The sequence below is a fragment of the Stegostoma tigrinum genome, chromosome 6 (assembly GCF_030684315.1).
Source record: "Stegostoma tigrinum isolate sSteTig4 chromosome 6, sSteTig4.hap1, whole genome shotgun sequence".
Lineage (NCBI taxonomy): Eukaryota > Metazoa > Chordata > Chondrichthyes > Orectolobiformes > Stegostomatidae > Stegostoma > Stegostoma tigrinum.
The window spans coordinates 92,573,090-92,596,691 of NC_081359.1; the positions used below are offsets into that span (position 1 = coordinate 92,573,090).

The following is a 23,602-nucleotide window of genomic DNA, read 5'->3' on the forward strand; positions in this document are numbered from 1 at the left end:
TCTTCCTGCTCCTCTGATGCTGCTTGGCCTGCTGTGTTCATCCAGCTCTACAACTTGTTATCAGGTAAACACTCCTGATTTAGAACATAGAACATAGAACATAGAACAGTACAGCACAGAACAGGCCCTTCAGCCCACAATGTTGTGCCGACCATTGATCCTCATGGATGCACCCTCAAATTTCTGTGACCATATGCATGTCCAGCAGTCTCTTAAATGACCCCAATGACCTTGCTTCCACAACTGCTGCTGGCAACGCATTCCATGCTCTCACAACTCTCTGCGTAAAGAACCTGCCTCTGACATCCCCTCTATACTTTCCACCAACCAGCTTAAAACTATGACCCCTCGTGCTAGCCATTTCTGCCCTGGGAAATAGTCTCTGGCTATCGACTCTATCTATGCCTCTCATTATCTTGTATACCTCAATTAGGTCCCCTCTCCTCCTCCTTTTCTCCAATGAAAAGAGACCGAGCTCAGTCAACCTCTCTTCATAAGATAAGCCCTCCAGTCCAGGCAGCATCCTGGTAAACCTCCTCTGAACCCTCTCCAAAGCATCCACATCTTTCCTATAATAGGGCGCCCAGAACTGGACGCAGTATTCCAAGTGCGGTCTAACCAAAGTTTTATAGAGCTGCAACAAGATCTCACGACTCTTAAACTCAATCCCCCTGTTAATGAAAGCCAAAACACCATATGCTTTCTTAACAACCCTGTCCACTTGGGTGGCCATTTTAAGGGATCTATGTATCTGCACACCAAGATCCCTCTGTTCCTCCACGCTGCCAAGAATCCTATCCTTAATCCTGTACTCAGCTTTCAAATTCGACCTTCCAAAATGCATCACCTCGCATTTATCCAGGTTGAACTCCATCTGCCACCTCTCAGCCCATCTCTGCATCCTGTCAATGTCCCGCTGCAGCCTACAACAGCCCTCTACACTGTCAACGACACCTCCGACCTTTGTGTCGTCTGCAAACTTGCTGACCCATCCTTCAATTCCCTCGTCCAAGTCATTAATAAAAATTACAAACAGTAGAGGCCCAAGGACAGAGCCCTGTGGAACCCCACTCACCACTGACTTCCAGGCAGAATATTTTCCTTCTACTACCACTCGCTGTCTTCTGTTGGCCAGCCAATTCTGTATCCAAGCAGCTAAATTCCCCTGTATCCCATTCCTCCTGACCTTCTGAATGAGCCTTCCATGGGGAACCTTATCAAATGCCTTACTGAAGTCCATATACACCACATCCACAGCTTGACCCTCATCAACCTTTCTGGAAGAAGAATTGGTTATGTCATGTAAATATACTGAAGTGTTATTATTTCAGAGAGAAAGATAAGAAAGAGCAAAAATCTCAAATTGTAAGTGTAGTAGAGAAGATCAGAGACAAGAAGAGTGAAGTAGAAGGGAGGTAGATGGTTCAGAAAGTGAACCTCCTACAATTCAACTAGCCCAAGGTAACATGCTGGGGCATTTAGACACTGTATTTTTGTCCTTAGTTTCAGAACAATGGGAAGATCTATTAAGGTTTCTTAGGAAATCTGGAGAGATTCACTATGCTTTTTAGGCATGAAGTTGGAATCAGTACTCACAAAGCAATATCATTATCAGTTAAGCCCAGATAAACAAACTCAGGTGGAAATAGAAGTGCATTACATGCTACAAAATCACCTGAACAGCCCAACAAGCCAAAGCATTTGAAGTTCCCAAACCAACAATCTACAGGAGTGGATTGAACATTCTTGGCTGCTGTTTGCTGTTCTCCTCTCTGACAGTGACCCATCAACTCCAGCAGCCCTAGGCCTAGAAGGATGCACTGCTCCTATTCAGGAGACCTTTAGCAGGCTAGTGTGCTGTAAGCCTTGGACCATCAGAGGATATCTGCTTCTTAGATGATTTATGGGGGACAACTTATCTAAATATATTTCAATTACTCCGCAGTTCCCAAGCATACTGTCTGCATACTGATCTGTCTCTCTTCAAGTTAATTTATTGGTTTCTATTGGGCATCAGAATTGACCTAGAGCTCAATCAGCACTACAAATCTGCATTCTTCTAGTGAAGATTCTCAAATTACAAAAGATGAAATAACAATAACGGTGGTTATCAGTTATGCAAACATAAAAATGGTGGAAAAAGTTCTTAAGTAGGAATATCCAATTGACAACAATTTACCACCAGTGAGTTTTCTCCCAACCAAATTCCTTAACTCCCTTCTATCTGTCCTCATTATCCTGCTAACTCTCAACTATGTGTGTTTGGAAAACTTCAATTCTTCTAAAAATAGCCTTCAAATTCAGGGACAAGGTGTGTGTGTGGTAACCTAATTATATTGCAAACCTGTTCCTGCATTCCAAACCTGATTCTCTGGTCAGCACCATTATACGTGATAAAGTTTTGGGAATGAAACCTCACTTCCAATCAGGTAGTTAAGTGGGTTCAAAACAGAATGTGTTGTTTGCCAAATTATAGAAATGGTTAAGCCATGCTAAAATTTTTAGACTTTCTTTTAAAGAAACTGCCCAGTTCAGCTCAGATGTCTTATTGCAGCCAGACGGCTGCCTCTATATCAGCTGGGACAGTCAGGGCTACACTGAGGCATAGTGGTAGGAAAATAAAGATTAATACATTCTAAAGACACAAGGTTATGTGTTTAATAATTGTGTAGTAGAAAACAATTTCAATAAATCTTTGAGTCTGCTTTAGGCATGTGTATTGTACTTTTGTTTGTTAATTGCTTTGATGGTAATATGCATTCAAGCATGGTGAATTTTGTTCATTCTTTGTGAACAAGCTGTCACATGGTGACAGAAATCCACGATATAAGCCTTCTCCAGCATTACCTCTCAGACATTAGCAGATAGCTGCACTGCCTTTGATAGATTCAGTTGTGTGCAATTGCTTGCTGTCACACTCACCCCTGGTTGGCAACAAATGCTACTTTACTGAGGTTGCTGCTGCCTCTTGTTGTTCTGGCCATTGTTGTGCCTGACCATTGGTCACCCTCTGCAAATTCTTCCTCAGCTGCACCATAGGTGAGTGCAGGGCTTATTTGACTCACCATAATGTTTGCTTGAGGTAACCTTTGAACAAATTGCTGGAACCAATCTGGACAGCATATTTCTTTGAAGTTCTTGATCTGGCCCACAACATCTTTGCCAATGTGAAGGCTTGCACTTAGCGTCAGTCAGACCCTGGCCTCTACCCACCCTGTCATGATGAAGCCCATTGTGGAGGACCACAGACAAATTCCCCTCCAAATCATACAGCCATGTGCCTGGAGACTGAAACATTGACCTGGGAAATGGAAGTTATATCCATACACTCTGCCTGACTCACTATTAAGCTTTTTCCCATCAAGACACCCTTCCTCAGTCTTAAAAGGTGCTCTGCTCATCTCCTTATTCACCTAAATTACTTTGGTTTGGATCCATGCTCAAGTGAAAACTATAAAAAGTGAAACATTGTTGCCAAATTCCTGATTTGACAGTTATTCAGTAAATTTGGTTATTTTCATTTATGGTTCCCCGGTGGTGTTCATCAAAATGATTCACTTACATGAACTTAAGAAAAAAATTAGAGCAGACATTAACATTGGGCTCCAAACATTTAAGAACAGAGAACAAGATGTTCAAGGTGACTCATCCAGCTGACCCACTTAAACAACCCTTTCTCTGCTGAATAGTAAATAGTCCCAAACAACCACAGCATCATCTTAAACACTGTTTGCAACTATGGAAAGTCTAAAGGACATTAAACACCATAATGCATCACTACTATTTCCCAACAGGGAATCATGTGGAAAGAACACTTGAATTTTCTCCTCCAGCTAAGTCATTACCCAGGAGTAAGAAAATTCTATCCATGGATAATTTCTTAACAGCTCCTACTACCATAGTTCTGGATGTCAAGCCACACTGTTATTATACTTTGTTCAACGGAACTAGGATACGTTCTCCACTTTTCCTGTTCATTGACATTTTTTGACTTTCATTGCACTCTCGGGAGGAAAATCTGTGGTCAGAATCTTCCAAAGTCCTGAACAACATTGGTTATCATGAGAAACGTGGGAGAATTGGGTAATATGATGACTGAGGCCTTTCTTAACCAATGAACATCAATGGATAGGGGAGTGATATTAGGGGATACTGCTGTGTTTGGGAACCGGGAAAAATCAATGCTAGGGATTGGAAACGTGAACCCTATTTGCCGAAGGGACAAAGGGTGGTGAAAGTGGGAAATTCAACATACCAGGAATGGGGGTCGGTAGTGAAGGGGAGGACATGTGCTATTGTGGGAGGGGGTTGTTTTACAGGTAGTCATCACTCCCGTGGCCTTGGTGCGGAAATGTGCGTCATGATGGTGGGCAGAACCAAACTGTATGGATGGGTTCAGGAGGTGACAATTAGAGTTGTAGATGTAACTCTAGGTGGTGGGTAGGAACATCTGGGGGATCAGTAGTGGTGGGCTCAGGGAGTATCAGGTAGAAAGGCTCTGGGAGGGGTGGAGGGTGGGTGATTAGCTGATGACCAAGCTGACCCTAAGACATATTGCGCCTAGCACGATCTGCATTACCTTGTATGATCTCTCAATTCCCATATATGACCATACCCAGAATTAGTGCTATTTTTATAGGCCAGAACAGAGGCTTCATTTGAGAGTGACAGGAACCCCCTCAGAGGGTTTCCTGTCACTCACGTATATGAATCATGCAATTGCAGAGTACAAGTTGAAGTCATTTGCAATCATATCATCATGCACGTGAAATGAATGCAGTGTACCACTGTTTGGAGTGCAAATGCTGGTCACAAGCAATCTTGACCATGTCACTGATCCTTACAGATTAAAAATTGACAATTCTGTAAATTAGAAATAATCCTAGATGACTTTAAGAGAGGCATCTGCGGGCATGAACTGATTCACTCTCAAACTTGGATTTGTGAGTATAATGTAAGATATTCTTACAAGCAATGATTCTTTTTGTGGGTGAAGGGCTGAAAGGAGAAAGGTTCAGTACTCACACAGAACTTGCAATGTCCTAATGCACCTTTGCAATATGATTGGTGGTGCTGTCTGCTGAATAAGAAACAATGTCAAAGTTCCACATTGAGTCATTCCATGATCCTACTTTCTGGAATGCTCTACATCCCACTGTATGGAGCAGTAGGCAAAGCCACCAGTTGTGAGTGATGCGAATACTGACATTACCAAGCACCTGTTCTATTTCTTATGTTCCCCACACAGATTCATTGCAATCGTGCCTGATGGATCCAGACACAGCAGATGTTATCGTTACAGAGAAACGGATGAGGAACAGACGTAGTAGCAAGCAGCCTGCAGCATATGGCAAGCACCTAGACATGAAGAGGTCACAGCTGGAGGTTCCCTCAGAGTGCGCAGGAGATGCAGGAGGGCCAGTGCAGGGACAAAGAGCTGAGTGGCCTACTACTTTCCTTGTTCACGTGTCTGTATACGTTTACAGTGTCATAATCCATAGAAACCGCTTCTGATTGCAATGACTGAATTTCATGTGCAGTATTTGCTAACTGGTTCTGTATGGGTAATGTCCAGTTTTCCTTCAGTCACTTCATTTATTTTGCTACTTTTTCAAATGAGAAAGAAAGCTTCCACATTACTTTTCACAAATTTTGGTAGGGTCTGTTCAAATTTCAACATTTCCTTACTGGACTTTAGATTACATCAAAAATCTTCCTTATGACAGCCTTCTTTGAAATCTTTTTTAACTGCTTCTGTTTAAGTTGGTATCTGACATCTTTATTCCTTTATTTTCTCCTTATCTCTCAGCTAAATCACTACTTCCTTCCTCTTAAATTCTCTTTCTTGTGCCTTTTGCCCTCTGTGAAATGCTTGTTCCATTTCTTCCTCTTTTTATTCAGTTTATCCAGTCTATCCAGTTCCAGTCCATTTTCAAAGTGCTTCACAGAGAGACACAGAATAAGCCTATGACCTTTCACCAGGCTTTGAAGCTTTAATTCTGATCTTCTAATTATTTCCAGTATTTTCTTATTTTATTTCAGTTTCTGAAACACAAGGAGAGAGGCGCAGAAGGTGATACTGATTACGTAATGAAGACAAGTGGACTGCGTAGACTAAATGGCTTACTATGCAGTCCATGTTACTATACGTAACCATCTCCTGCTTATTTCTGGCCAAATGCACCAAAGTTAATTTTATGCACATGCAATGCTCACTGTCTTTCGCTTTACATGTGGTGTCATGTGCCAGAAATATCAGAGGTTAGGTGAAAGCCACAGAACAAATTATTCTTTTCATTGGCTGAGTATGCTATGTGCATCAGACTTTTACAGAATGCTTCAGTTAATGATAAACCATTAAATGGTCAGAAAGAGAGAGCAGCCAGGATATGGCAAAAGTAATTTTCCCCTTAGCAAGGTTAATCACAAAAGGTTATTTCTGTATCCATGGAATCCAAACAAACCTTATTAAGGAACACAGACTGCTACCAGTACAGACATTATCATTTTGCAGACGTAAGAGCTCATCCAGTAAAAGAAACATTACTCCCTCTGAATTAGAATTAAAATTAATAACATAAGTCTGATGTCAAAATTGTTTAAGAAAGAGGAATGACATTTCAATGTCTTCCAAAGAAAAAAAAGCATGGCCCCAAGGTGAGTGAGCATGTTCCATGTAATTTATGAGGATTAAATTGAAGACTGGAATGGCGACAAGTCTCCAGCAATGTCTGAGATTAACACAAGCTGCTGAGTGCTATAACTGAGAAAGCTGAAAATCTTGTTATTACCTTGTGCAGATATAGTTCATCGTATGGCTTTTATCTAACAGTCAAGGTTAGAAAGTAGACTGATTAAATAGCAACATTGATAAAATAAGTTATATGGACACAGGCAGTTCTTTCACAATCAAATTTATTTCTCATATTTAGTTAGCCTGAGAAGATGACTCACAATCTTCTATGTCTTTTTTTTAAACAATTGAGTGGTTTCCTAGGTTACTTCAGCAAACATTAAGATTCAAGAAAAGTATAGGATTAGTGTTACAGAAACTGGATCAGGTAGAAATAGTAGATCTTTTCCCCCCTCAGTGAATATTAGAAAAAAAATGTGTGTCTTAAGACCATATGAATTTTATGGTAATTTTACTGATGTTAGCAAATGGTTTTTCCATCTGTTTTGTGCAACTTGTAACAGTCCAAATTACTCTCTTAATACAAATACACCAAGCAATGTTTTTGAAATGACATCTGTGGAATTTTAGTTTAATTTTGATGGGACTGCAAGATTCTCCAGTAAATGGATTATCCTTATTAATAAAAAATTAAAAATGCAAGTCACAGCTAGGAATTTACCACATATCTCCTGATAATAGGGTTGAAGAAATATAGATATATAAACACATTAGAGAAATATGTTGTAAAACAAATTGAAGGATTTTAATATTCATAGGTACAGGCAAAGGATGGTTCAAGATGTTATGAAAATTAAGTTTTAGAAGCACATTAGGTATGTTAGTATTTAATTTCTTAAGTGAGCTATGTTTAATACATTGTTAATTTTTTTTGCATTGTTTTGTTGTGATTTATTTAAAATAAATTATTTATCAGTGCTTTACATTAGACAATAATTTAACAAGCACAAAAAAAGAAGGGGCTCTTGTGGTGCAGTGATAGTGTGGACCCCTGGACTGAGAAACCTGGGTTCAAGTCCCACCTGTTCCAGACGTATGGAAAAAAAATCTCTGAACAGGTTGATTAGAAAAATAGGTTAAAATAAAAGAAAGTGCAAAAATCAGCATTTTAAATGTGGTGCACAGATAAAAATAAATACAACTGAGTGGATTTATGAAATACTTAATTAGAACTGCTAAAATTTTCCACTACAGTAGATGTAGAAAGGAGGAGGAAAATACTTCTATTTATATTGCAACTTATATGATGTCTTAAAGCGCTTTAAAGCTAATAAAGAACTTCAGAATTATAGTCACTATTGTTATGTAGCAAACAGCTGTCAATTTATGCACAGCAACTCTCACAAGCAGCAATTTGATAATCACTAAACAGTCATTTTTTTATAACATCCAATGAAAGATAAATATTGACCAAGAAATCAGGAATACCATTACTGCTGTTTTGTAAAATAGTCCAAAGGAATCTTCCACATTTAAATAAGAAAGCAGGTAGTGCTTTAGTTTACCATCTCACCTGAAAGGTGGCATCTATTTATGGTGCTGCATTAGAATATTAACCTAGAATTTTGTCTTCGGGACTCAAGTGTGGGACTAGAAGTCAGAGCACTCTTGACTCAGAGACAAGATTACCACCAACTGCTGCAATATCACCAAAATGAGGATTGGAATAGTTGGGTAGTTGTTTTTGACTGGTGCAGACTCAAATGGGCTGAAGGGCCTTTTTCTGTGCTGTAGACTTCTATGATTCTATGACGCTGTTTCCTAAGGCTACACTAGTACTGTTTAAATGAGGAGTTGAATACTTACATAACAGCCTGTTTTGAAACTATTCTTTTACAACTTGCTGACTGAAGCTTAACAATGATATTGTTTGCTTGATATTCAGAACTACACAAAAACTGTGGATATGCCTATGTTACGCATAAGCAATTATTTTATGACATATGCCAGGTTTTGATCATTGCTATCTGCAGTAAGCACTTTTGAATGACTAAGCTATAAACATGCAGTAATTAGACCAGAATTACCAATCCTTCATTTAGACTGCAAGGAACATAGTAACTGCTAGTGGATTCTATGAAAACCAAAATCAATGATGTAAAACCATCTGATCATTCTGGTGGCATTTATGGAGGCAGAATAAAGTACATGTAAATGTGAATTATTGTAACATTAACATCTTATTTTTAGGTTCAGGTAATGGATAGGAATTGATTGCATTTCCTTTAGGTTTTATGGAATTATGCAAGATCCTCTTTCAGAAGTGTACTCAATGAGCTAATTTAATTCCATGCTGGATGCTTGCCACAATGAAGAATATCAGAGAGGGGACTTTGGCACCACCAGAATAGGTATAGATCAAATGGCTGCAAAGTAAAGCTGCCTTTAGTCTGCCTCAACAATATGGTTTATGACAGCCTTTCTAAAACAAATCACACAACAATAATCCTTATGGACAGCGATAACCAGATTGTCAATTAATAGAAGTTATAGTGTAACAAAGAAGCAAGGATATATCCTTTCATTTTATATTATACATTAAATTTTGTGAGATTTGATTACAAAGTTAAGATGCTAGTGCAAAACTCAGAATCTTTAGGCTGTCTAAGTAATTGGTAAATCTTTAATAAAAACAAAGAACTGTGGATGCTGAAGATCTGAAACAATAACAGAAATTGCTGGTGAAATTCAACAGATCTGGCAGCATCTGTGAGGAGAAAGCAAAGTTAACATTTTGAGTCGGGTAACTTTTCAGAATGGTAATTCTTGTCGTTTTCTCAACGTATGACTGGATTTACACACACTTAGCATTAAGACCACATTGACCTAAAATGTGAGACCAATTTAAAATATTGGTATTAGGCACTAAACAGATTATGCTTAAAATTAATTTTAAAATCCTTGCTATGAATTAGGAAAATCATTACTGGTATTTAATGTTTTACACTCGAACAGGCAGCAAATCAGCAGATTGTTTTTATATTTCAAAGGTCTAACCCATTTATTACGAATTTGCATAATTTATTTAATCCTTTTGGAAGCTAACAGGTTTGAATATCGTAGAGGAGATAATGGATTCTCCAGCATCTGCAGTTCCCCAGATAAGACAGTGTGAAGCTGGATGAACTCAGCAGGCCAAGCAGCATCTCAGGAGCACAAAAGGTTTAAATATCGTAATTTGTTATGGCTAACAGTTAACAAGTAAAGAACAGATAGCATGAAGAATATCATATATACGATTACTCCGCTGCTCCGGAGGTATTTCTCATTGTTACTGCAATTGAAGAAACTATGATTGAGGTATATGCGAACCACAGGCACGAAACAAGAAGATTCCAGATTTTCATTGCATTGTTTGCTGTAATATTAATCTGGTAAGATTCTTTCTGCTAAAAGGTACCCTCATAAAAGATTCGCTCCATATAACAGAGTTCAAATGGATAAAACAAATCCCAAGACTGAATGCAGTTTTTAGCGGTGTTCATTGTTTGGATAGGTGTTCAGCGTATATATTTCATGTAAATTGATGCTTTTGTCTCATCAACAGAAATCGTGTCATTATGAAGAGTCTAATAGAAGAAGCTGAGAGAGTCATAGATTCGTCTCAACACATATTTTAGCTGTAAGTATTTAAAAATACAACTAATATCACATAATATTTTACATTTTGTTTCTGTCTTTCACTTAATTGTAAGTAACCTGGTGAGTAATTTACTAGATATAATGGGTTTAGCTGTGACACCTTAGTACGCTAGGTGGCAGTCAATTACACGCATTGATAATTGTGAAGCCGTTATACGTTCAATTGGAAGGAATTTTTTTTGTGAGGTTATAGTCAAACCCCAAGTTAAATTTCCCCATTCTCAGATTGCCACAATACATCTATGTTGCTGACTTCCATTATTATTTTAACATTACATCACATATTTACCCGTGATTATGAAAAGGGATTATATCAATGAACACTTCGAGAAGTATGTAAATCGAGAGCACATTTTCAAGAAGGTTGAGCTCAACTAATTCAATGACATTTTTCAAGAAGTTACCAATACATATACAAAGAATAGACAAAATTTGTGGTCTTGAAGAAATTGTGCAACAGACAATCTCAAATAAGAAATTTGTCACCAAGTTAAGGCATATAGGTATTGCTGGAAAAGACATTTGTCAACTTTTCAACTTGCATTCATCAGAATAATTCACAAAAGTACCAATGTAAACAATAATTTAATGCTATATGAGAAGATTGTGCTAAATAGAAGGACATTGTGTGGAAAGAACATTTACGCCAACTGTGATAACAGTGTGGAGCTGGATGAACACAGCAGGCCAAGCAGCATCTTAGGAGCACAAAAGCTGACATTTCGGGCCTAGACCCTTCATCTGATGGAGGGTCTAGGCCCAAAACGTCAGCTTTTGTGCTCCTAAGATGCTGCTTGGCCTGCTGTGTTCATCCAGCTCCACACTTTGTTATCTTGGATTCTCCAGCATCTGCAGTTCCCATTATCTCATGTACACTAACTGTGCCTATTTCATTAAGCAATGTAGATAACAGCCATTCTCTGCTTCATTCCCCAAGGCAGTGTCTGTTGTCAGCTTGCCTTGTTTAAATTGAGAGAAAGTTCGGTGGTTAACCAACATAACATCTAACTGGCAAAGTTTCCAATGGCAGTGCCTCCACCAATATGTTTTCTTGTTAACCATTTAGTATCCTCTTCCTACACAAGAAGTGATACTCAAATTCTGTACTACCAAATATTTTCTTTAATTCATTCATGGGCATCAATGGCCGTTCCTAGTTGCTGATCAGAATGTGGTGGTGGGCTGCTGCCTTGAGCTTTGTGGTCTATGTCGTACAGGTACAACTACAATGCTACAACAAATGCAATTAGGGAGGAAATTTCAATATTTTGACCCAGTGAAACTGAAGAAACAGCAATATATTTCCAACTCAGGATGGTGAGAGACTTGGTGGGCAGCTTGTTATTTACATGAAGGAATATAACAAATACAAGGAGGAGTAGGCCTGTTGAGCCTGATCCACCATTCAGACAGATCTTGACTGATATTTAGAGATAACACAGTGTGGAGCTGGAGGAACACAGCAGGCCAGACAGCATCAGAGGAGCAGGAAAGTTGATGTTTCAGGTCAGGTCCCTTCTTCAGTTCTTTCTTTGACTAATAAATACTTCTGCACCATTTTATCCCATGCTCGTATATGCCTTAATGTCATTAGTATCCAGAAATCTACTAATTTCTGCCTTAAACATGCTCAATGACAGAGCTTCTAGCCTTCTTGGGTAGAGAATTCATAAGATTCATTAGTTTCAGAGGAGAAATTCCTCTTCATCCCAGTCTTAAATGGTTTACCCCTTATTCTGAGATTATGGCCCTAGTTCTAGACTCACCAAGGGAACATCCTATCCACCACTATTCTATCACGCCTTGTCGGAGTTTTATAAGTTTCAATGATATCACCTCTCATTCTTCAAAATTATGGAGGATGCAGATACAGTTTCTTTAATTTCTCTTCATTATAAAATCCCACCATTCTTGTGATTAGTTTGGTGACCACTTGTTACACTGCCTCTATGGCAAATACATCACTCCTCAGTTCAGGTTTCCAAAACTGTAGACAATAAGCCAGAAACAAAATCAGAAATTACTGAAAAAAAGCTCAGCAGGTCTGGCAGCATTTGGGGAGAGAAAGCAGCGTTAACATTTCGGGTCCATTGACCCTTAGAGCTGGAAAAAGGTTGGTATATATGCTGAAAATGTGCTGGGAGAGTGGGGGAGATTGGGATGGGGGGTAGAATGATAGGTGGAGATGGAGCCCAGAGAGATAAACAGTTGAGCAGGAAAAATAATGGGTAAAGGTCAGCCCAGGAGAATGAAAAGTTTTGAATGCATTATTGAGTCCTGAAGGCTGCAGGTACCAAGCAGAAAATGAAGTGTTGTTCTTCCGGCTTGTACTGAGATTTGTTGGAGCACTGTAGCAAGCCCGAAACAGAGATGATGGCCGGGGAACATGGTGGTGTGTTGAAATGGCAGGCAACAGGAAGCTCAGGATCATTTTTGTGGACAGAACATAAGTGTGCTGCAGAGCAATTGCCCAGTCTGCCAGGTGTGTTCTCACCAGGCAACTTGGAGCAAGATATCTTTATTTCTATATGCAAATCTTATTGCAATGTAGGCCAACATACTATTCCTAATTTCTTCCTAATTGCTTACTGGACCTGCATGCTAGCTTATACACACTTATGAACAAGAATACTCAGGTTCCTCTGCTCATCAACATTTCAAACCTGCATCCACTCATATTCCCACTAGTTTTGTGTCATCTCCATTTTTGGAAACATCACATGTGGTCTGCACATCCAAATCATTTATATACATTGTGAACAGCTGTGGTCCAGGAACTGAGCCTTGTTTACCCCACTAGTAATAGCTTACCATACTGAGAATAACCCATAACTCTTTTTTCTGTCTGTTCACTAACTCTTAATGCACAGTATAACATTGCCTAAGCTCAGACTCTAAAAGTGAATAGCATTGGTAGAAGGTTGCTTGAATGGTAGGGTCCAGAAAGTAGGGCAAAACGCATGTTTCTTGGATTGAGAAGATATACTGAATTAAAATCTATCTTGGTCTTCATACAAATAAATATTTTGCATGTGAATTTAAAACAGTGACAGAAATCTATCACAACCAATAGAAACACAAAAATAGGAACAGGGATAGGCCATTCTGCCCTTCAAGCCTGCTCTAATTAATTTAATTAGTTTAATTTGGTGTCATGTTTGGCACAACATCCAACTTAGTAGCCTGTTCCTGGTTTCTACCCATATCCTTTGTTTCCTTTAGCCTTGAGTGATACATCCAACTCTTTGAAATCACACAATATTTTGGCCTTGACTGCTTTCTGTGGTAGTAAGTTCCACAGGTTCACCACTCTTTGGGAAAGAACTTTCTCCCTGTGTCAGTCCTAAATGATTTATCTTGGTTCCTAGACTGTGACCTCTTGGTATGGACTCCCTTATACTACTCATCCAGCATTGTTGTATTCTACTCACAGCTCAACTCCTCACCAGCTTTGAGTCATCTGCAAATTTGGAGATTTTACATCAAGAACTTACTTCCTGCATCTGCCATGTCCAATCTGTTAGAATTTTATAGGTTTTAATAAGATCCCTCCTCATTCATCTGAACTGCAGGGAATATAATCCTAACCAATTCAATCTCTCCTCATACCTAAGTCCTGCCATCTCAGGAATCAGACTGGTAAATTTTTGCTGCATTCCCACCAGAGCAAAAACATCCTTTCTCAGATAAGTAGACCGCAACTACACACAATATTTCAGGTGTATAATTACAGCAAGACATCCCTGCTCCTGTACTCAAAACCTATTGCTATGAAGGATGACATACCATTTGCTTATTTTACCATCTGCTGCACCTATATGATTCAGTCACTGATGAACAAGAACACCCAAGTCTCATGCACGTTCTCCTCTTTCAATTTATCACAATTTCAGTAGTAATCTGCCCTCTTGTTTTTGCTACTAAAGTAGATTACCTCAGATTTATACACCTTATGCTACATCTGCAATTTATTTGTCCACTCACTCAGCTTGTCCAATTCATACTGAAGCATCTTCACACCCTCCTTGCAGGTCACCCACCTGCCTGCTTTGTGTCATCTGTGAATTTGGAGATATTACATTTAGTTTCCTTATCTAAATCATTTGTATATATTATGAAATGCTGGGGTCCTAATACTGATCCTTGCAATACCCCACAAGTTGCTTTCTGCCATTTGGAAAAAAAACACTCATTTGTTCTAACTTCTTCAAGGTTTTATCATTCATAACCACATCACCTCAGGTGACGTCTCACCCACAGCCTCCAACCTCATCGCTTCCCAACTCTGCACTGCCCATTTCTATCTCCTTCCCAAAATCCACAAACCTGACTCCCCCAGCCGACCCATTGTCTCTGCCTGCTCCTGCTCCACTAAACTCATCTCCGCTTACCTTGACTCGGTTTTTCCCCCGGTCCAGGAATTCCCCACTTGTGTCTGGGACACCACCCCATGCCCTCCACCTCCTCCAAGACTTCTATTTCCCTGCCCCTAATACTTCATCTTCACTATGGACATCCAATCCCTGCACACTTGTCTCCCCCACATGGATGGCCTAAAAGCCCTCCACTTCTTCGTCTCCTGCAGGCCCAACCAATCCCCCTCTATCAACACCCTCATCTGCTTAACAGAACTTGTCCTTACCCTTAACAATTGCTCCTTTAACTCCTCCTACTTTCTACAGTCTAAGGGAGTGACCACCCACACCTGCATGGGCTCAAGCTATGCCTGCCTCTTCATAGAATACTTGGAACAGTCCCTTTCCTGCTATTATACTGGCACTATCCCTCATCTCTTCCTCCGCTACATTGATGACTGTATCGGTGCTGCCTCATGCTCCCACGAGGAGCTTGAACAGTTCATCAAATTTACTAACACCTTTCACCCCAACCTCAAATTCACTTGGACCATCTCCAATACCTCCCTCTCCTTCCTGGACCTCTCCATCTCCAGTGACCACTTCGAAACTGACATCTATTTCAAACCCACTGACTCCCACAGCTACCTGGACTACACCTCCTCTCACCCACCCTCCTGCAAGAATGTGATCCTCTATTCCCAATTCCTCTGCCTCTGGTGTGTCTGCTCCCAAGATGGGATGTTCCACTCCCGCACATCCCAGATGTCCTCCTATTTCAAGGACTGTAAGAACCCCCTTTGGTGATCGAAAATGCACTCAACTGTATCTCCTTCATTTCCTACACTTCTGCCCTCTCATTCCCTCCACCCAACAAAAATAAAGCCAGAATCCCCCTTGTCCTCACATATCACCCCACCAACCTCTACATCCAATGTAGCATCCTCTGCCACTCCCGCCATCTACAATCTGACTTCACAACCAAAGAGATAGTTTCTTCCCACCCCGACCTGCCTTTCGTAAGGACCACTCTCTCCACAACTGCCTCGTCTGCTCCATGTTCCCCACTAGCCCCACCACACCCAGCATCTTTCCCTGCAGCCGCAGGACGTGCTACACCTGCCCTCTCACCTCCATTCAAGCACAAAACAAACCTTCCATATCAAACATGGGTTCACCTGCACATCCTTCAACTTGGTCTACTGTATCCACTGCTCCCGATGTGGCCTCCTCTACATCAGTGAGACCAAGCGTAGATTCGTAGGCCGTTTCATAGAGCATCTGCGCTCTGTATGAGAAAACAACAACACCTTCCAGTCACCCCTGGGTGATGTCCATCCTGGGCCTCCTCCAGTGTCACAGTGACATCACCTGCAAACTGGAGGAGCAACACCTCATTCTGCCTCAGGAGCCTACGGCCAGATGGCCTAAACATGGAATTCACCAATTTTAACATCTCCCCACCCTTGACCTCATCCCGTGTCCAAGTCTCCCTCTCCTCCCCGCCTCCTTGACTTGACACAAACTGTCCATCTTCTCTCCCACCTACCTGCCCCTCCCTTCCCACTGATCAATCCCACCACTCCCTACCTGCACTCACCTATCACCATCCCAACTACGTTCCCCAGGCCCACCCCTCTTCTCTCTGTTTACTTCCAAGCTTCCTTCTCCCTCCCTATTTCTGAAGAAGGGTCCTGAATCAAAACATCAACTTTCCTGCTCCCCTGATGCTGCCTGGCCTGCTGTATTCCTCCTCATTTATTCTAACTTTTTTTTCCTTGTCTGCCAATCACTTTTCTATCCATCTTATTACACGATACCCAATCCTGTACACTTTAACCGTACACCCTGATCTCTTATTTGGGACTTTGTTGAAAGCCTTCTGAAAGTGCACATAAACCAAATGCATTGGCTCTACCTCATCAACTCTACCAGTTATATCTCAAAGAATTCCAGTAAATTTATCAAACAGGATTTCCTTTTTCTAAATCCATGCTGACTGTGTCTGATCCTACCACTGTTTTCCAGTACTTTGCTATTAAATCTTTCATAATGGACTCTAGCATTTTCTCTACTGCCAATATCAGGCTGATTGCTCTGTAACTCCCAGGTTCCTCTTTTTCAACCTCGGTAAATAGAGGGGTTATATCAGCTACCCTACAATCTGTAGGAACTATTCTAGAGTCTATGGAATCTTGAAAGATGGCCAAAAATGCATCCATTACTTCTAGGGCTACTTCCTTAGATACTTTGGGATATAGATTATCAGGCCCTGGGGATTTATCAGCCTTCAATTTCCCCATTAATATTAATTTCCTTTGGTTCCTTCGTGTTCTCCCAACATTTCTGGTGAGTTATTGTGTCCTCCTTTGTGAACATAGAACCAAAATAGGCATTTAGTTGGTTAGCCTTTTCTTTATTCTCCATTTTAATTTTCTGTTTCAGATTGTAAGGCATCTACATTTGTCTTCACCCATCTTTTTTCCTTCCCATGACTATAGAAATATTTACAATCAGTTTTTATGTGCTCTCAAGTTACTCTCATACTCTATTTTCCCTTTGTAGATCAATTGCTTTGTTTTCCTTTGTGGAATTCTGAATTTCTCCCACTGTTCAGCTAGGTTGTTTCTTCTATGCCAATTTGGATGCCAGTTCCTTGGATCTAATACTATCTGTAATTTCCCTTGTAAGCCATGGTTTGGCCATCTTTCCCATTTTACTTCTGCGCCAGGCAGGAATAAACAATGATCACAGTTCACCTATGCGATCTTTGAATGTTTGCCACTGCCTTTCCACCATTACCACTTCAAGTGCACAACTTTTTTCTGATTTCTCTCCACAGATGCTGCCAGGCATGCTGAGCAGGGAATCGTTTTGGAGGAGGTGGAGGGGGTGGGTGACGTAGGTGGGGAGTTCCTGGACCAGTGGGGAGAAAATGGAGTCATGATAAGTAGAAATAAGTTTGGTGGGGCAGGGGCAGGCAGAGACAATGGGTCAATCAGGGCGTCGGGTTTGTGGATTTTTGGGAAGGAGATAGAACTTCTCCACTGCCACAATGATGCCACCCGAAGGTTGCATGAACAGCATCTCATATTTTGCTTGGGAACCCTGCAGCCCAATGGTCTCAATGTGGACTTCACAAGCTTCAAAATCTCCCCACCCCTGACCTCATTCCAGCACCAGCCCAGCTTATTCCCTGCCTCCTTGACCTGTCTGTCTTTTCTCCCACCTATCCGCTCCTCTCACCTCACTGACCAACCCCCACCCCTACCTCCTACCTACCAGCCTCATCCCTGCCTCCTTGACCTGTCCATGACCTACACTTTGTTGTCTCAGACAGTCAACCCAGGTGCTTTTTTATTTTACAAAAAAAGCAACGATAATTTTATAGTCAAATTTAATAAAACTAGGTTTACATTCCATATTTATTAATTGAATTTAAGTTCATGGTCAAATTTGAACCCATTTTCTGAGAGCAATAACCTGGACCTCTGGATTACTAATTACATGACATTGCTTTCATGCTGTCACTGTCTCCTCATAATGAAATTAAAGTCTACACAACACTTTCAGTGCAGTGATTGCTCTTATATAGTCATCATTTGGCCACTTAAGGGCCTCAATATGAGGCCAAATTGGCCTCACCTATCCTACCATAGCAATGTGGAAAAGTTGGGGACAAAAACAGAAATTGCTTGAAAAACTCAGCATGTCTGGCAGCATCTGTGGAGAGAAATTAGAGAAAAGTTGATCTCTTATTTGGGACTTTGTTGAAAGCCTTCTGAAAGAGCAAATAAACCAAATGCATTGGCTCTACCTCATCAACTCTACCAGTTACTGGAATTCTTTGAGATATAAATTTGTCAAACAGGATTTCCTTTCTCTAAATCCATGCTGACTGTGTCAGATCCTACCACTGTTTTCCAGTACTTTGTTATTAAATCTTTCATAATGGACTCTAGCATTTTCTCCACTGCCAATATCAGGCTGATTGCTCTGTAACTCCCAGGTTCCTCTTTTTCAACCTTGTTAAAAAGAGGCGTTACATCAGCTACCCTACAATCTGTAGGAACTATTCTAGAGTCAATGGAGAGGAAGGTGGTGAGGCCAACCAAGGAATTTTACAGCTTGCTTACCTGCTTGCAGACCCAATGTTGGGGATCATAAAATTCTGCCTGTGCTGTTTTTTGACAGAATAGAGGGCTGGGAACAAATAGAATCACTGTCAAGGGAGCACCAACATGCCTTGAGTGGGAGCTCCAAGCACAAATCAAAATAGTGGAGCGATTTAAAGGCATAGAGATGGACACTAAGCAAACACGGAAGAGTTAATGACGGCAACCACTAGATTTTTTGAGCATATTTAATACAGAAAGATAAACAGCAAACAAATGTAGTTTTCAAAAGGAATTTCATGACAGTCTTTTAGATTTCTTCTAATTAGATGGAAGCAATGGCCTAGTGGTAATATCACTAGACTATTAATCCAGAAGCTAGCTAATGTTCTGGGGACACAGGTTCAAAACCCATGACAGATTGCGGAATTTGAATTCAATAAAGACAAATCAAGAATCTTCTGATTTCCCAAAAACCTCTGCATGTTTTTGGGAAAAGTCCATCTGGTTCACTATTGTAAGGAAATCTGCCCTACCTGATCTCGTGTACATGTGACTCCACAGCCACAGAAATGTGGTTGACTCTCAACTGCCCTCTGGGCAATTAGGAATGGACAATGAATGCTGGTCCAGCCAGTGATATCCATATCCTGTGAATCATTTAAAAAAAAAGTTAACATGTTCAGAGATGTTATATCATACCTAGAGGTGGGAGATGAACCCGGGATTCCTATCTCTGCACCACAAGAGCACTCAGTCTTCTGCTGGAATTGGAGCGAATACAAAGCCTGCAAGAAGAACACAGATAAGGGAAAGTGATTAGAGTCTCTCACTCCTGTAATGATTGTTTAGTTTCCAATGAATTTGCAAACAAGTTCTTCAATCAGTGACATCATGAATGGAGGTGCTGATATCATCAGAGAGAAGATTCTACACAAAATGTCTGCTCCTAGGCTGCAGCTTACCAACTGTTTGAAAACACGCAGATAACAGAGGGCTAACATGGATCAGTAAGTATAGACAGCTGTTTTACACACACCTAGAAGCATAGAGGCAAAAAGCAGGAGTGTGAAAACAGATGGAGTTAGGTGAAGGACTGAGAAAAAGCACAATGGGCAAAATGGCCTCCTTCACGTACTACACTTGAATGATCTATCACATATGATTTAGGATTCTGTGAAAATAAAGTAAACTGCCTTTAACTTTAATGATTAATGAACAGATATTTATATTCTTAATAAGCATAAAGAGAAACTAAATAACAAATTATGATCCAGAAGTCTTGCATTGGAAAAGATTATGTATAGTCTGGAGATAATGATCTTTCTACTTATTTGAGTTTAAAACATAAATGCGTATCACAAATTAAATATGGAGTAAAGGGTTAATAACATGAGTCAAAGGTATCATGATGTAATGATGATGTAAGAGCACATGACTAGGGAGAATTTGGTTCATGGAGGAGACATTTTAAGCTTGTGGACAACTGGTACACCAGTAAATAGAAAAGCTCAATGGAAAGGTTCTTGTTGAAATGATTGTGGATTGCAGTTGAATCGTTTGAAAGGCAAACAGGCATCTATCATACATTAAGAAGAAACATGGTAGCAGCACATAGGAGTTAGGAGCAGTGGCAAAGAATCCAACAGCAACAAGTTTTGAATTAAAAACTACAGAGGTAGCAAATCTCAGATGTACTGGGATGGATCAATGTGGAAGAATGAAAAGTATTTAAACTCACCAGGGAGCAGCCAATGAGAACTGTGTAACAGAATCTGAATCCCAAAATGGAAAACAGCAGCAGAGCTTCAAGCAGGCATGATTCGAGGACTCCACAGGAAAATGGAATCATCACCATCACTTCCAGAGCCATTCCCAAATGCTGGCAGTCCACTCAAGGCCCAGAAGTAGGATCAATGGAGGAAGTGTTTTGTTAATTATTGAACATTCTCAGGATTAAACAAAAAGGACCAGAAAGATCAGGTTAGTACCCCACTCTATGCAATTAGAGCCATCAATGATGATGCACTAAGCAGACAAGGGGTCGGTGAGACATCTCTTCTGACAAGAGAAAGAAGGAACAGTAGTGTAGGAACAGGCCCTTTGGCTCAATCAAGCCTGTGCTGTCATGTGCTGCTTTTCCAAACTAAAAAGCTTTTGCCTCTATACAGGCTATATCCCTCTATTCCATGCCTTTTCATGTATCTGTCAAGATGTCTCTTAAATGTTGCTTTTGTATTTGTTTCTACCATCTCTGCTGGAATTCCAGGAAATCTTTGGCATATTTTAATATAACTGAATAGCCTAAATTTAGCAAAACAGGAGAGATCAAGGGAGTTCATTGATGTCTTATTCAATAATATTCACACGTTAGCTAGAAGTTGGGCACATGGTGAACTAAAGGATGAATTAAAAATGTAAATCCTGGGAATTTCAACAAGTGTTTCCCAGAACTTTGTGGGAAACTAGGGAAGTGATTGCTGGGTCCCTTGCTGAGATACTTGGATCATCAACAGTCATGGATTAGGGCTGGAAAACCTGAGGTTGGCTAATGTGTGCCATTATTTAAGAAGGGCTGTTAGGAAAAGCCAGGGAACTATTGACTGGTGAACCTTACGTCAGTGGTGGGTAAGTTGTTGGAACGCAGTGTGAAGGACAGGATTTACATGCATTTGGAAAGACAAGGACTGATTAGAGATAGTAAACATGGCTGTGTGCATGACAAATTGTGTTTTACTAACTTGAATGATGTTTTGAAGAAGTGACAAAGAAAATTGCTGAAGGAAGAGCAATAGATGTTGTTTATATGGGCTTCAGCAAAGCATTCAATAAAGTTCCGCATGGGAGACTGGTTAGTCAGGTTAGATTACATGGACTGCAAGGGAGCTAGTCAATTTGATATAAAATTGGCTTGAAGGTAGGAGACAGAAGGTGGTAGTGGAGGGTTGCTTTTCAGACTAGAGACCTATGACGAAGGGTGTGTCACAAGAATCAGTGCTGGATCTTCTGTATTTCATTGTTTATATAAATGATTTGACTGAATATAGGAGGCACGGTTAGTAAATTTGCAGATGACACCAAAATAGGTGGTGTAGTAGACAGTGAAAAAGAGTATCTCAGAGTACAATGGGACCATGATCAGATGGGCCAATGGACCGAGGAGTAGCAGATAGAATTTAATTTTGATAAATGTTAGGTGTTGGATTTTGGTAAGGCAACCAGTGCAGGGCTTATACAGTTAATGGTAGGGCCCTGGGACTGTTGCTGAACAAAGGGACTTAGAGGTGTAGGTGTATAGTTACTTGAAAGTGCAGTCGCAGGATAGTGAAGAATGCATTTGGCACACTTGCCTTCATTGGTCAGAATATTGAGTATAGGAGTTGGGATGTCATTTTGAGGCTGTACAGGACATTGGTGAGGCCACTTTTAGAATACGATGTGTAGGTTTTGATCACGTTTCTGTAGGAAAGATGTTGTGCAATGTGAAAGAGTGCAGAGAAGATTTACTAGGATGTTGCTGGGACTGGAGGGATTGAGCTATAGGGAGAAACTGAATAGCCTGGGCCTTTTTTCCCTGGAGCACTGGAGGCTGAGGGGTTACTTTATGGAGGTTTATAAAATCATGAGGGGCATGGGGTAGGGTGACTAGTCAAGGACTTCTTGCTTGGATGGGGAAGTACAAAACTAGAGGGCATAGGTTTAAGGTGAGAGGGAAAAGATTTAAAAGCATCCTAAGGGGCAACTTTTTCCACACAGAGGGTGGTGTGTATATGGAATGAGTTGCCAGAGGAAGTGGTGGAAGCTGGTACGATTACAACATTTAAAAAGGCACCTGGATGGATTTACAAATAGGAAGGGTTTAGGGGGATATGTGCTGTATACCCTGATGTTGAGGGGCATTCTGCTGAATGTAAACTAGGCACACCGTACTGGAGAATGTATTAATATATTCTCTTAAAAGGGTCAAAACAGATGAGATTGTAAGTTTTTTTTAAATCAAACTGCAAGGCACAAGAGGAACACATTTAAAAGTAGAAGCTCAAATGTGGCAAGATTCAAATATATAAAGACAAAGGCACAATTTTCATATTTTACAAAATCAAGAATCATCACATTTGTCAGCAGGAAAACGTACTCAAGATTGAAACCCTTCAGTTCGAAGTTGTTGAAGAAGAAAACAGTGCAGAATTTAGGGAAGAATTCCTGAATTATTTTCAGGAATGCGTACATTAAATAAAGTATACCGAGTATATATTACAGGCAAATGCAAAATCAATTTGTCTTTTTTTTACTGCAAGAAGGCCACTGCACCCAGTAATGGATAAAGTGGAGGTAAATGTTGAAAAAAATGCAACTGCGGCAATGTTACTGCTAATTTCCTTTCTGGCTGCAGTGGCCTTCACAATCTGTGTGCAGCAGTGGTGTCTGAACAATAAAGTCAAGGCAATGATTGGCATCCTGATCACCAGACACAAAATCTTGTGGGCAGCTATGCTGCTTAGACGGGATGTTGAACATGGGGTGATTTCACGGATCACGGTACCCATTAACCCAAATGATGATACCAAAATCTCCGTGAAATTGATCTAATTGAACAAAGCAGTACAATGTAAAATCCATCCAATGTCTTGAGTTGATGATAGCTTAGCTAAATTGGCAAAAAGTATACTGTTAACAATATTAGATTCTTAGTGAATTTTGGTGCATACCTATGGTCAGGAATCAAAGTTGCCAATTATTTTGTAATGCCCATTGGACAGGATTGCTTCAACGGATTTCCTTTTGGAAGTCTCGGT

The 23,602-nt window shown here is 40.3% G+C and overlaps 1 protein-coding gene and 1 long non-coding RNA gene across 5 annotated transcripts in view; one reads left to right on the forward strand and one right to left on the reverse strand.

Annotated features, from left to right (window-relative positions):
* LOC125453238 (BTB/POZ domain-containing protein KCTD21-like) overlaps nt 1-20,876 on the reverse strand; it is a 32,840-nt gene extending 11,964 nt beyond the window's left edge. The window contains exons 1-3 of one of the 4 annotated variants that reach the window (XM_059646772.1): nt 20,548-20,876; nt 19,509-19,594; nt 9,299-9,401 (exon numbers count right to left, since the gene is read on the reverse strand). In XM_059646772.1, the coding sequence (XP_059502755.1) occupies nt 9,383-9,401; nt 19,509-19,594; nt 20,548-20,679 (237 nt within the window). In that variant the 5' untranslated portion in view covers nt 20,680-20,876 and the 3' untranslated portion in view covers nt 9,299-9,382. Of the gene's footprint in view, nt 1-9,298; nt 9,402-19,508; nt 19,595-20,547 lie in introns of those variants that run through there. The other 3 variants (XM_059646769.1, XM_059646771.1, XM_059646770.1) reach the window with 3 other exon arrangements.
* LOC125453240 (uncharacterized) overlaps nt 6,410-23,602 on the forward strand; it is a 32,614-nt gene continuing 15,421 nt past the window's right edge. Inside the window, exons 1-2 of the long non-coding RNA XR_007247727.2 lie at nt 6,410-6,657; nt 10,242-10,316. This is a non-coding gene — a long non-coding RNA (uncharacterized LOC125453240). The remainder of the gene's footprint in view (nt 6,658-10,241; nt 10,317-23,602) is intronic.